The 15,357-nt window shown below is 37.7% G+C and overlaps 1 protein-coding gene across 1 annotated transcript in view; it reads left to right on the top strand.

Annotated features, from left to right (window-relative positions):
- CC2D2B (coiled-coil and C2 domain containing 2B) overlaps positions 1-15,357 on the top strand; it is a 104,572-nt gene that overhangs the window by 30,295 nt on the left and 58,920 nt on the right. The window contains exons 12-17 of the mRNA XM_004749613.3: positions 4,345-4,485; positions 6,729-6,837; positions 7,039-7,157; positions 8,326-8,503; positions 11,419-11,569; positions 12,988-13,135. Coding sequence (XP_004749670.1) covers positions 4,345-4,485; positions 6,729-6,837; positions 7,039-7,157; positions 8,326-8,503; positions 11,419-11,569; positions 12,988-13,135 — 846 coding nt within the window. The remainder of the gene's footprint in view (positions 1-4,344; positions 4,486-6,728; positions 6,838-7,038; positions 7,158-8,325; positions 8,504-11,418; positions 11,570-12,987; positions 13,136-15,357) is intronic.

Raw genomic sequence — 15,357 nt, 5'->3', positions numbered from 1 at the left:
GGGAGCAGCAGGCTGAAGTAGAAGCAGGCTCCCTGCCAAACAAGGAGCCCGATATGAGACTCAGTCCCAGGACCCTGAGATCATGACCTAAGCCAAAGGCAGATGCTTAACCAGCTGAGCTACCCAGGCATCCCTAAAATACCAGATTTAGAATTTAACTTAAAATAGCCCCAAATCAGTAGTGACAGCAGATAATTGGCAAAGTCAATAAATACTCTTTCTGGAAGTGCAAAAATTTAACCCTAGCTCAGAGATTTTCCACAGATGTGAAATTCTAAGGAATATAGGCTTACAGTAAAAAAAAAAAAAAAAAAAAAAAAAAAAAGGGAGGAAGGATTGAGGAGCAAAAAAGTGGAAAATATATAGGTAGGTCTCAGTGAACAAATGATGTAATGCTGTCTCATGGGGTACAAAAATATAGAGAGAGTTCAAATATATATCTTCTAGAATGGGGTAAAAAATGGAGGAGTGTAAGTATAATTAAATATTTTGAGGAGGCGCGTAAAGGTAAAGCTTAATATTAGACTTTATAAATCAAGGGCTTATATTTTAACTTATAACATTTAAAAGAAAAGAAAAAAGATATATCTCTCAAATCAATATAAGAGGAAAGTGAGACAATATGAAAATATTGAAACAATCCAAAGGAAAGCAAGAAAAGAGAGAAAAAGGAACATAGAAGCAGATGAGACAAGTAGAAAACAAAAGAAAATGGAGTTAAACCTAAATATATCTAAATGAACTGAGTGCTCCATTTTTGTCTAGATTAGTATACTGGATTAAAATTTTAAAAATCCATATGGAGCAACCTAGGTGTCCATCAACAGATGAATGAATAAATAAGATGTGGTAGATATACATCATGGAATATTACTCAACCATAAAAAAGAATGAGCTCTTGCCATTTGTGACAACGTGGATGGACCTAGAGGCATTACGCAAAGTGAAGTAAGTCAGAGAAGCACAAATACCATGACTTCCCTTATATGTGGAACCTAAAAACAAAACAAACAAATGAACAACAACAACAAAAACAGAAAGAGACCGTAAATCTAGACAACAAACTGGCGGTTGCCAGAGGGGAGAAGGTAGTGAGTTGAGGAAAAGTAAAGTAAAGGGGAGTGGTAACTACAGGCTTCCAGTTGTAGAATGAGTAAGTCATGGGGATAAAAGGTAAAGCATGGGGAATATAGTCCACAGTATAGCACTGGAGTCCTATGGCGATGGAGGGTAGCTATACTTGTGGTGAGCGTAGTATACCTTCTAGAATTGTAGAATCATTACATTGTATACATACCTGAAACTAATATAACATTGTGTGTCAACTATACTTCAATAAAAAATTTTTTAAAGTAGGAAAAAAATTCCAAAACCAGGATCCAATTATATCTTATTTATAAGAGACTTACCTACATCATAAGAATATAAAAAGTTAGAGAACAGAAATATTGGGGGAAAAAATCACACAAACACTGACAAAATAAAGGTGCATAGCTATGTTAATATAAAGTAAAACAGATCTTTATTTTTTATTTTTTTAAGATTTTATTTATTTTACAGAGAAAGACAGCAAAGCAGCAACACAAGCAGGGGGAATGGGAGAGGGAGAAGCAGGCTTCCTGCTGTGCAGGGACCCCCCCCCCCCAATATGGGACTCGATCCCAGGACCCTGGGATCACCCTGAGCCAAAGGTAGACGCTTAATGACTGAGCCACCCAGGTGCCCCAAAATAGATCTTTAAAGGCAAAAAGCTTTAGTAGATATAAAGAGGGCCACATCAAAATGATGCAGTTTAGTTAACATATATTCATATATATGTTTATACACATAAATACATATGTGCATATAATAATATGGCTTCAAAATAAATAAAGCAAAATTGATAGGAGTGCAAGGAGAAATAGCAAATTCAGAAACATATTGGGCAATATTAATGTGCTCCTCTCAGTAATTGATGGGACAAGAAAACCAAAAAATTTCAGTATGGGTATAAAAGATTTGAACAACATGATGAATGAACTTGACTTAATATATAGTTACAGAACATTGTACCCAAAAACTGCAAAATGCCACTCTTTTCAAGAACATAAGGAACATTTACAAAAGTTGATCTTCTGTTATTTCAATAAATCACAAAGTCTCAGTATAGTCAACTGATTTAAATCATTCAATGCAGAAAGAAATCTAATACAAAAATATAACTAGAAATCTCCATATATTTGGAAATTAAGAAATACATGTCTAAAATAATATATTTTTCAGAGAAGATATCATTGATAATTAGGAAAGATTTTTGAATTTACTGATTAAGAACAAATATATATCAAAATGTGTGGTACAGTTAAAATAGTACTTAGAGGGATATTTGTTTATTTAAATACACATTAGAGAAAAGGAAAGGTTGAAAATTAATGAGCTAAGCATACTTAAGCTAGGAAAAAGGATAGAAGAAATGAAAGAGCAGAAATTAATAAGATAGCTATGATAGAATAAGGAAACTCAAATGTTTGGTAAAAATTGATAAACTCTGGGGCACCTCAGTGGCTCAGTATGTTAAAGATTCTGCCTTTGGCTCAGGTCATGATCCCAGAGTCCTAGGATGGAACCCCACATCAGGCTCTCTGCTCTGTAGGAAGCCTGCTTCCTCCTCTCTCTCTCCCTACCTCTCTCCCTAATTGGGATCTCTGTCTGTCAAATAAATAAAATATTTTTTTAAAAAATTAAAAAAGAAATTGATAAACTCTGGCAAAGCTGATCAAGAAAAGAAACAGCATGGGGCACTTGGGTGACTCAGTTGGTTAAGTGTCTGCCTTCAGCCAAGGTCATGATCCCAGGGTTCTGGAATCAAGCCCTACATCAGGCTATCTGTTCAGCAGGGAACCTGTTTCTCCCTCTTCTGCTGCCCCTGCTTGTGCTCTCTCCCTCTCTCTGTGTCAAATAAATAAATAAAATCCTAAAAAGAAAAATAGTGCACATATACAATACACAATGTCAGGACAGAAAGGGGGACATTACTTAAGATGCTGTATACTTTGAAAAACTTCATGCCTAAGAATGTAAACATTTACATGGAAAGGAAAAATCTGTACAAAAATACAAACAGAATTGGGGTGCCTGGGTGGCTCAGTTGGTTGAGCATTGACTCTTGATCTTGGATCGGATCGTGATCTCACAGTTATGAGATCGAGCCCCACATTGGGCTCCATGCTCAGCCGGGAGTCTGCTTGAGATTCTCTCTCTCTCCCCCCCTGCCCCTCCCACTTGTGCTGTTTCTTTCTCTCTCTCTAAAATAAATAAATAAAATCCTTAAAAAAAAATACAAAACAGAATATATCCAAGAAGTGAAAGGAGAAGAAGAAGAAAAAAAAACTCTAAGTAGTTCAATCATTGTTAAAGAAATCCAGTCAGTAATTTGAAATCTTTCTGCAAAGAAAACTCCAGGCTCAGATGACAAAATAAGGATTCTGTAGAACATTTAAAACAGTGATTCTCAAAATGTGGTTCCCCAGACCAGCAGCATCGGCTTCATCTGGAAACCTGTTAAAAATGCAAATTATCAGGTCCACCACAGCCTTACTGAATCCCAGACTTGGGGTGGGGCTTGGCAATCTGTGTTAAGCAGGCCCTCTGGTGATTCTGATATAGGAAATGTTGGAGGTGTCTGATTTAAAAATAGCTTCTATTTTCACAAACTCTTTCAAAGAATAGAAAAAGAGGCCACATTTTAAACTTTATATATGACATTATTTTATCTTTGAAATTAAAACTTGATAATATAAAAACTATTGCAACCCAATTTCATTGATGAACAATTACAAATAAGCTAAGCAGAATTCTATCAAATGATACAGTGAATTGGGATCGCTCCAGGAGTGCAAGGATGATTTAACATTAGAAAGTCAATTAGTGTTAATTTGTCATACTAATAGTGTGTTTGCGAAGTCATGAAACAGAATAAATATCTTTTAAAACAGTATATTACCTATTTCCAAATAATATGATCACTAACCATCCAGCAAAGTACCTCTAAATTTGAAGCAACGATTTCAATTGTTAATCTCGAAAAAGTATAATAAATACACTCCAGAATGACCCGACCATCTGGAAAAGTCTGGATTTTAGCAGAGCACTTTTGAATAGTGAAAAATCTTCAAGTCATAAGGGAATTAATATCTTAATGGAATTTCAGTAGCTATATCAAGATGTGGATAAAATGAAAAAAAAAAAAAAACCATAAGGTGCGGGTATCCAGAAGAGTTAGTGCAATACATTCTTCCAGGCCATTTTAAATGATTTGTCTTTCTAATCCACCAATGTATTTTTTATTTACCTGTATTGTTGTAGTAATACAAAACAGCTCTATGACTTAGAAAGGGAAAAAGACTTCTCTCTATTACACAGTATATTACGGACTTGGAAACAAATAAAATCCCTTCGACAACAGCAAGGGTTTACAAGCACCTCAGTAAAGTTACAGTTCCAAAGGTGAGTGGCTGCTCTATTCGTTCTTATAGGGCTCCTGAAGAACTGCCCACGAATAACTGGGAATTCATAGTAACGGGGAGAAAATCCAGAAGCTAGACAGCTATTTGATGTAGTCAACAAAGGACTTGTATCTTGAATAAATGAAAAATTCTTATAACTTAGTAAGACAACTGGATTTTTTTTTAAAGATATTTTTTATTTATTTGACAGAGAGAGAGAGAGAGAGAGGTCACAAGTAGGCAGAGAGGCAGGCAGAGAGAGAGGAGGAAGCAGCCTCCCTGCCAAGCAGAGAGCCCAACGTGGGGCTCGATCCCAGGACCCTGGGATCATGACCTGAGCTGAAAGCAGAGGCTTTAACCCACTGAGCCACCCAGGTGCCCCAACAACTGGATTTTTAAAATGGGCAAAAGATTTGAACAGATACTTCTCTAAAGAAGGCCCATGGATGGCAAATGTACACATGAAAAGATGTTCAGCATCATATCCTGTCGATAGAAAGAGGTCAATTAAAATCACAATGTGAACTTACTATACACCGTTTAGAATGGCAAAAATCCTTTACAAAATGGAATTTAAAAGACAATAAAAATTCTGACAAGGGTGCTGAGCTCTCAACGAATTGCTGATGGGAATGCAAGTGCTGCAGCCCTTTGAAAGCAGTATGGCACTTCCTTACAAAGCTGCACAGAGACCCCGCAGTCAAACTCCTAGCTGAGACATACAGTCAGAGAAACATGGTTAGTGGAGGAGATGGTTACAATTAAACACTGTACTTTTTAATCACTTAAACTATTTGTGAACTGTTGTGGGAATAACTGGTTCCCTCTCCATGGTTCATGTCTTTTTTCAAAACTGTAAGAGGGGTGCCTGGGTGGCTCAGTGGGTTAAGCCTCTGCCTTTGGCTCAGGTCATGATCCCAGGGTCCTGGGATCGAGCCCTGCATTGAGCCCTGCATCGGGCTCTCTGCTCAGGAGGGAGCCTGCTTTCCCCTCTCCCTCTGCCTGCTGCTCTGCTTACTTGTGCTCTCTCTCTATCTCTCTGTCAAATGAATCAATAAAATCTTTAAAAAAATAAGAGGTTAAGCTCCACAAATAAGTGAAACCATATGATAATTGACATGGGGAGTTAGAGAGGAGAAGGGAGTTGGGGGAAATTGGAAGGGGAGGTGAACCATGAGAGACTATGGACTCTGAAAAACAATCTGAGGGTTTTGAAGATTTATATTTATTTATTTATTTATTTATTTGACAGAGAGAGAGATCACAAGTAGGCAGAGAGGCAGGCAGAGAGAGAGGAGGAAGCAGGCTCCCTGCTGAGCAGAGAGCCCGATGCGGGACTCGATCCCAGGACCCTGAGATCATGACCCGAGCCGAAGGCAGCGGCTTAACCCACTGAGCCACCCAGGCGCCCCAATCTGAGGGTTTTGAAGGGGCGGGGGTGGGAGGTCGGGGTACCAGGTGGTGGGTATTATAGAGGGCACGGATTGCATGGAGCACTGGGTGTGGTGCAAAAATAATGAATACTGTTACGCTGAAAATAAATAAAAAATTAAAAATAAAAAAAAAAAGAGGTTAAGATGTTAGTGTAACTTCAGCCTATAAAGAAAGATATTGATTGATTGAAAGATATTGTTGATATTGTTGATTTTTCTTTCTGCTGCAGTCTTTTTTTTTAAGATTTTATTTATTTATTTGACAGGCAGAGATCACAAGTAGGTGGAGAGGCAGGCAGAGAGAGAGAGGAGGAAGCAGGCTCCCCACTGAGCAGAGAGCCTGATGAGGGGCTGGATCCCAGGACCGTGGGATCATGACCTGAGCTGAAGGCAGAGGCTTTAACCCACTGAGCCACCCAGGCGCCCCTCTGCTGCAGTGGTTTTAGCGAAAGTGCTTCTGACAATTTCTAAACCTACCCAGTGTGAAACTTTATTGTAGAGTCCTGAATTCATGTAAACTTGTTTCCTTCCCTCCACATCTTTAAACCAATCTGATATGCACATGCACTCTGAACCCCTGAGCAGAAAAGGAGAGCCACAGATGCCATAAGCTTGTCCAGAACAGTAGCTCTGGACCAGTACTGCCTGCTCACCACCCACTCTTATTCTCACTACTATTGTCCTTGGATAGTAAAATTATTTGTTGTAGCTATTGGTTGTGTGTGTGTGTGTTTTAGCAATACCAAAACCAAATCTCAAATACGTCTGTCTACTATTTCTTCTTTGAATAATTATATTTATTATTAATTAGGATAAAAATGAATAAATGCAATGAACAAAACCAAGAAGAACTGTTAGAAATGTCTGAGGCTGAGAAGGAAACTGAAGGAAAAGCACTTAAGAATGGAGAAAAACAGGAGGTATTTATATTACAAAATAACATTCAACCCCTCTTAACTGGTTATAATGTTTAATTGTTTGGTAAAGTAGGAAATCTTGGTATTTGTAACAGTTACCCAACAAAATGACACACATAAAAAATAAAAAGTTTAATTTTAAGAATAGTTGTCTTAAGCAGTGAACTTAGATTGTAAATTACGTATTTATATTTTGGTTTCTAGAGCTTCTCATATTTAGCTTCAGAACTTGGAGAAACAGATATTGAAAGACTGAAGCCAATTACCTTGATGCCACATCTTTCTTTTACTGCAGAATTAACAAACTTATCCGCGTGTTCACTGTAAGCATTTTAAAGGATTATTTCTCTATTATAGGTTGTCTATTACATTGTTTTAATAAAGTGAATACCATATGCTGGGCACTTTACTAAGTTTTTACTCATTTAATTGCAAATATAGCTCTGCGGTATTATCCTTATCTTAGAGATGGGGGAATTAGACTTATGGAAGGGGTAGTTGCCCAGGGTCACACTTCTAATTCATGACTGAGGTAGAACATAAACCCATTTGGTTTGATGATTGTTTTTTTGTTTCGCTATGACAATAATTTTTGTTCAGGTGTAGATAGGAGATAAAGCCACTGTAAAAAAAAAAAAAAAGATTATGTGGTTGCCCTTGCTTATTAAGGGGACCTGTTGCTTTCATAAAAACTGTTCTGTATCTGAAGGATCCTCTGGGCAATTTTCTACTTTGAAACGAACATCTTCCATTCCCAGTTGTGACTTTTTCCTTGAGCTGTTTTCTCCCTATTCCTAGGAGATGCACACAAAAACAGATCTAATATAGATCCCCATTTCTCTCATCTCTGGGCCCATGGATCTCATCTCCTTTAAAGAGGATATGGCAGCTTTAGAACCCTGAACTAAGTTCAACTTTTCAACATCTCTGTCCCATGGGACCCTTTGTAACAATTCATCTTTGAATATTGTGAATGTGTATCATTTAGTACAGCGTTGGAAGGTAATAAATGTCCAACAAATATCCTTATTTATGAAATGATTGAATGGATGATTACATTTAAAATGAACGTAAAGAGTAGCAGACACAAAGGCACAATTACCACTACCCTTTTTCTAATCAGCAAAGTGCAGCAGCGGAGGAATGCTTTATTTGTTCTACACCTATTTCCAAAGAGGACCCGAGATGATTATTATGTAAGACATTTATACAAAAGGACCATCTAAATGAGGTTAAGAAAACATGAGCCATAAAATGGAAGTTATAAGTAAAGAGGGGAGGGTGCCTGGGTGGTACAGTTTTATCTTAAAAAAGAACATTTGAGTAGGAGAGGCTTTTATCCACACATAGGCAAGTGTTATTGAGATTAAAGATAACATTTGTCCTCTAAAATGGTCATAATTTAACATGCCTAGATGCATTTTGAAAAGAACATTATGTTGCATCCATTTTGCTTTTCAAGGATCCTTTAAATATTTATTTAATTTTTAGGCATGAACAAAAAAGGAGAGCCAAAATTCAGAAGCTTAAATATTTCATTAAAATACTATACAACAATAAACAGGTTTCTTGTACTTCAGTATCTCCTCTTCAGTTTGATTTTAAAGTCATGTTTCAGCAGATTTTCAATATTCAGTTAATATACTGGCCTGAAACAATTTGCTTGGAGGTATGCCATCATCATTTACTTTTGTATCTTATTTTATGCCATACATAATTTTCAGCTTCTTGTTAGTTACTGTTATATGTGTCAAGTAATTTCTATTTAAAGATGATGGATCTTTATGGGTAGGCAAATTATTTATAAATAATGTATTTATAACTAAACAGTAGTCTTGTATGCTACAAGTACAAAATTATTTGATTTGTGGCTTTCTAAATACTTCCATTCTTTCCTGCTAAAATTCCTCTCAACCCTGGATGTGCAGCACTACTATTCATTTGCTCATGAGATGGAAGAGGGTTATTTAAACTATAATGTGTAACATAGCTATTGTTGGTATTGAATGATTTCTCCAAATTGTCTCTTTCAGTGTGTTGCTGAATTTGTATGTGTGTATGTGGTTTTATTCATTCATTCATTCAATCTATTTATGTTTTGGATCCCTTTAAGAATCTGATGAAAGAACATACATACAAAAGACTCCTGACCCCTGTCCAAAGACCTAGCCTAAGAACCCCTCCACTAAATGGAGAAGAAAATAGGACAATGGGGAAAAATTAGAAAAATTAAAGTAGTCTAGATAAGAAGTCTTAATGGCTAACATAGGGGTTAAACTTGCAACTAGACCTGAAAGGAAAGTTAGGAGGGAATAAATATTTTTATATGTGAGCATTGAGTGAGCTTTGGGGAGTAGGGAGAGAATTATGATTATAAATCTAAATCAAAGGTATTTTTACAATACCTAAAATAACTTTTTCTATCCCCGATGAGAGGCTACATTCATTTTGTTCATCTATACTTCAAGTTTCTGTCATCTTAAAATGTACCTCTGTTAAAACTTCTATTTAAAAAATACACTGAATATAGTATCCGACTGTACCTAAAATAAATTTTGAATAATCCAGCCAGTTGAAGTATAAAACTTGCCTCCACCCCCAAGTAGATAAATGTGTATTTCAAATTCTTCATCATCTACAACTTAGAACATGATCTTAGCAAACTAAGAGGCAGGGAAAGAACAGAATCTCGCTAGGATTCAAGTGCACCAACCATGAGCAACTGAAAATGTTGCAAAATAAATCTATATGGCCTAACCTAACAGATTCTGACCCACATTTTGAATTTACTTCTTATCATTCCCTTTATTCATTTTTCACTTTAGCCAAACTGAACTGCTTGGGTTCTCCCCCCCGCCACACATACATCCTTGGAATTTCCTACTTCTGAGCTTTTGAACATTCTAGTTCTCCCACTTACAAGGCCCATCTTCATTCTTGACACTCCATCCCAGCCACACCGTGAGTTTGAGATCTGCCCTCAGGGGGCAGAGCTCTCCCAGGAGACTTCACTCATGAACGTGGAATTCTCTACCTTCACCTTTACTATCCAGGGCCTGGCCTCCAGCCCTGCAGTCCCAGAAACTGGATTTGACAGTCCAGGGCACCTGGGTGGCTCAGTGGGTTAAGCCTCTGCCTTCGGCTCAGGTCATGATCCCAGGGTCCTGGGATCAAGCCCCGCATCGGGCTTTCTGCTCTGCAGGTAGCCTGCTTCCTCCTCTCTCTCTGCCTGCCTCTCTGCCTACTTGTGATCTCTGTCGGATAAATAAAGAAAAAATCTTTAAAAAAAAAAAAAAGAATGTCTATGTCCCCTAAACAAATCACAAGACTGATCTATAAAATAAAAAATGCCAGTGTAACGTTTGAATATAGTTATCAGTATAGTTATGCCTCTTTTCACTTACCCAGTTTACTGATTTGCAGTAGGAAATTTCTTTCATAGGCCTGAACTTGCTGTAAGCCCATTAGCTATAAACCCTACATATCTTTCTGTGTTAGGGATGCCTTTGTCAAGGAACTAGTGTGCTGACTTCTAGTCACTCTTGCAGGGACAATATTTAGATGAGCAGAAAAAATAACTACTTCTTTGACTTTCCTTTTACTCTGCTTTTTTGGCTAATTAACCATCCTTTTGATTGACACATTCTTACCTTTCAAGAAGCATTTTTTTTTCCTCCTTGATTTTCTTCTTCTTTGAGCACGTCACTATTTTCCCAAATATTGACAACACAGTATAGGTCAAAATAAGATTTTTGTTTAAAAAAAAAATTATGTTTGGGCATCTGGGTGGCTCAGTTGGTTAAGCCACTGCCTTTGGCTCAGGTCCTGCATCAGGCCCCCAGCTCCCCGGGGAGTCTGCTTCTCCCTCTGATCGTCTCCCCTCTTGTGCTCTCTCTCAAATAAACAAATAAAATATTTTTAAAAATTAGGTTTATAGTTATGGCAGTGATGGACTGGTAGTAGAAAAGACAGCATACAGAATCAGAAAACCTGGGTCTAGTACCCAGTGGACATCTATGGAGCTGTCTACTCAACCCCTCCCTTTCTCCTCCTTCTGCAACTCTTTCTCCCTCCCCTACCTCCCACAGTTTGTTTAACTTGTCCTCTGATTCTATGAACCAGTGAATCTCCCTTTTCCTAAGCAATTCAACCTGGATCTCTACCATTTATAATAAAAACTAATGTAGTTTCATAGAGAGACTCAATTGCTGCATTTATAAAATTGGAAAAGTAATGCCTATTTCCTAATCATTTCTATCAGGCTTTATAAAGAACTTTAAAAGTGCTATGCAAAAGTAAGTTTTTTGAGTATTATGTTATATGTACCTCTGTGCTCAGCCCTCTCTTTGTAATCCTTTAATTCAACTCATTTTCTCTGAAACAAGTAAAAGGCATTATTTTTAAGGACTTAAACGATTATTTCCTTTCTCATAATCATATGGATGAAATGGTCTAGAGAAATACCTATTTTATATGCTAGTATTTTTTTAAAAAGAATAAAAATGTGTTGAGGTTTCTCATTTTAGATCCCCACCCCCCATTTTATACTTTCAATGAACCATCAGTTGTTTCTTTTATATTTAGGTTTATGAGATAAGTAAAAGAACAAGTTTACTGGCAAAACTATATTTACCTTTACCTAACAACACAGAGTTGAAAAGTAAGACTGTTTTGGAATATGTAGAATTTAGCTCTGATGAGCTGGTCATACCTGCGTGTGGAGAAGTAGGAAGCAGTAAGTTTATTTAACATGTCGCCCTCACACCTTCATTCTCTTCATGAGTTCTTTTTTTTTTTTTTTAGGGTTTATTTTTCCTTTTTTAATATAGATTTTTTTTTAATTTTTTATTTTTTATAAACATATATTTTTATCCCCAGGGGTACAGGTCTGTGAATCACCAGGTTTACACACTTCACAGCACTCACCAAAGCACATACCCTCCCCAATGTCCATAATCCCACCCCCTTCTCCCAAAACCCCCTCTTCATGAGTTCTATATCCTACCTAACTCTGGGTCATTTATGTGAGTCCAGAGTGCTCTGTTTACAGTATTAGCATTAAAGTGAATTAAATTCTCCTTTCAGATGTTAAATTAAAATTTTAAAAACTGTCTTGAATCAGATCTTTGAAAAATCTGGAATTTAGAATTGGCACCTGTGCTTTTCCTAAATCGCCTGAGACAAGAGCAATACACTCTCTGGAACAGGAGCTCTGCTCCTGAGTGGAGAGACTGCTCAGCTTCTGCCTCTCCTTCAGCAAAGCCTAAAGATCCTCCGGGACCTATTGATGCATCCTTGAGCTGAATAGAGAAGGAAGGTAGAGATGGAGTGAGAGAAAAAGAGAAAAGGAGAGAAGGATGAAGGGATATTTCTGTTCACTTGTTTCTCGATTGATTTCACTCCTCATGCAATGAAATACAAGTCAGCATGTCTGTGAGAACACCACCATTCCTCTCACTCCCCCCCCCCCATGCCTTCTTTCACCTTCCTAGCTCGGAGTTTGACAGCTTCTTGTGTATGAACAAGTGGAAGGGAAGAATGAAAAAGTGAGCAATGAGGAGAGAGAAGGAAATAAGTAGGCAAAAAAGCCGGGGAAGGACAGGAATAAGAAAGGAATGTAGTTTGCTTAGAGTCCAGCTGAAGTGAGAAAATAGGGTTGTGGGAACCCAGAAGAAAAGACTTAGGGCAAAAAATTTAGAGAGCACCGGGAACTCAGAAGAAGTTTCAAGGAGTATTGTTAGGCCCTCTGGAGAATGAGAAAGAAAATGGGTAGAGGGTGGGAAGACTCAGGACTGTAGGGAAAGGGGACAGAGTAGTAGCTGGCCTCCAGTTCTGTGGCCAGCTGTCCTTTCCTGCTGGAAGCCACTTCCAGAAAGAATGGTTAACGATGCTTCTAGTAGTAAGAAGAGGGTAATAGAGGGGTTCAACCCTAGGTCTTCAGATCAATATTTTCCTCTCTGTTTTGTAGTCTGTTTGAAGTAGTCTTCCTTGAGGTACCTTTGATGGAAAATGAGGGAGGGTTCTAAGATTAGAGCCTGATGTCACCATAGAAAGCCTGGGGTTCCACAAGTAAATTGGAGGAGGGGGGAATCTACAATGTGTCACACTCTATGCTTTAATAAAAATTCATGTTTTAATACTTTTTATAAACAGATGTGCCTTTTCTTCTTGAGGGAAATGAAACTGAAGAAATTTGTCTTTTGACATCAGGAAAACTGAGCTACTCTCTATCGTGGGCTTTAGACGAAAATGGTATTCCTCTGACACCCATGTCACAGTCATTAAGATCTGCTTACTGCAGGTAATAAACTTTTATGCTTGACAAATAATGCCATTCCTCAACAAAGCATCACACAGAAACCTGTGTCTGTAAAAGAGAAAATTCTAGCAGTGGCAAGAGTAGTCTAGTTTATTTGGACTATTTATTTTTGTTTGGATTCATATGTAAGTGAATGTATCTCTTTAATGCTTAGGTTTATAGTTATATGGATGATGGGAGAGGCTGTTCCATAGCTCTTGCAGGCAGAGGCCAAGACCCCCAAGGATTTTATCTCTGGATCCTTGGTATATCCCAGCCCTTCTGGATTATGAAAGAACCATTTATGCATTATCAATTTGCTAGAAAAAAAATCCTAGAAATCTTATTCTATGCCCTAGGACTTCTTAAAGAGTTTGGGATTAATATCTAGATCATACCACAAGTAGGATTACTAGAATTAACTACAATAAAAAATCTATAAAAAGGTAATGTTGCTTTATATATTGCTATATATGTATTGCTGTGTTTGAATAAAACTAAATATAAAAAGCCAAGTAGATTCCCTCATTTCAAAAGGATGATAACAGAAAGATGTGTCCTCCTCCCGATCTAAACACATATATATTTTTTAAAACATTGTTATAACCAACTATATGACATTATGGAAAAGTCAGAACTATGGGAACAGTAAAACATCAGTAGTTGCCAGACATTAGGAAGAAACAAGGATGGATAGGCAGGGCACACATGATTTTTAGGGCAGTGAAACTCCTGTCTGTATGATATTATAATTGTAGATAAATGTCATCATATTTTGTCAAAATGCATAGAGTGTACATCACCGAGAGTAAAGCCTAATGTAAACTATGGACCTTGAGTGATAAAATGATGTGTCAGTCATTGATTGTAACAAATGCAACTCTTTTATTGCAATAAATGTAATAAATTATAATTCTGGTACAAGATATTGATAGTAGAGGAGATTGCATGTTTTGGGGGGGGAGGGGACATACGGAAACTGTACACTTTCTGATCAGTCTTGCTCTGAATCTGACTGCTCTTAAAAAAAGTATTTTTAAAATGATTTTTAAAATTTTTATTTTAGAAGATTCTATTTATTTATTTGACAGAGATCACAAGTAGGTAGAGAAGCAAGCAGAGAGAGAGGGGGAAGCAGGCTCCTTGCTGAGCAGAGAGCCCAATGTGGGGCTCGATCCCAGGACCCTAAGATCATGACCTGAACCGAAGGCAGAGGCTTTAACCCACTGAGCCACCCAGGTGGCCTAATTTTTTAAGTTTAAAACCTTGCTATAAATAACTTGGATTAAACAGGAAATCACAACTGAAATTAGAGACTGTTTTATAAATAAGAGTGAGAACACTATGTATAAAGTCAGTGGCATATGTCCAGAGTCATAGTAAGAGTTCATAAATGATTTTCTTGGGAATAGTTTTAGAGAAAAACAAACAGTGTCAGTAGCACTCAGCAACTTTTGTTGAGAAGGCTGAGGTCATGGATGTGCATTATTTTCCTTTTTAATTTTAATTTAATTTTTATTTTTTTAACAATTTTTAAATTTTTAACAAACATATAATGTATTATTAGCCCCAGGTTAATTCACAGGTCTGTGAATTGCCTGGTTAAACAGTGATTTTGTTGTTTATGCAGTAAAACTTAAACTGACCCTGCCCAGGGGAACTTACTTAAATGCAAGTCTGGGAAACCAGTAGAATATGGCCGACCAGTCCCTGATAACAAAGCCCAAATACAAGGGCAGGTCAGGTCAGGTGGAGGTAAAGAGCCGGAATGTAGGGATGAGTTGGGCCAGATGGAGACATCCAATCATTAAAGTGTGCATACTGTCTCCCTAGCTACCAAGGAGTGTGGGCCCCGCCTTTTGGGCGCCAATCCTGACCAAGGTGATAGGCTAGTTCAAATAGCTACTATGGGGTGAATTGTAATTCAATTGGCCACCTGTGTGACCTAGCATGATTGTGCCGCTTTCTCTGTGTGTTACAATCTCCTTGGCCACCTGTGTGTGGCCAGGCTCAACCACATGGCCTCTGCTCTATAAAAGTTAGTCAGCAAGGCAGGGAGGGGTCGCCCTCTCTGTAAGAGGCAATCCCGACCAGACGGTTTGATTCTTAATGCTTGGTGCGAAATAAAGCTTTGCTTGACCTTCGCTTTGTATCAGTCTTGTTCCTTTGACCATGGATCCAACAACAGGACTCACCATAGCACATACCCCTCCTCCAATGTCCAT

This window comes from Mustela putorius, unplaced genomic scaffold (genome assembly GCF_011764305.1).
Source record: "Mustela putorius furo isolate JIRA1106 unplaced genomic scaffold, ASM1176430v1.1 tig00003909_pilon_pilon_pilon, whole genome shotgun sequence".
In the NCBI taxonomy this organism is placed as follows: Eukaryota; Metazoa; Chordata; class Mammalia; order Carnivora; family Mustelidae; genus Mustela; species Mustela putorius.
This window is presented reverse-complemented; position numbering and strand designations above follow the sequence as displayed.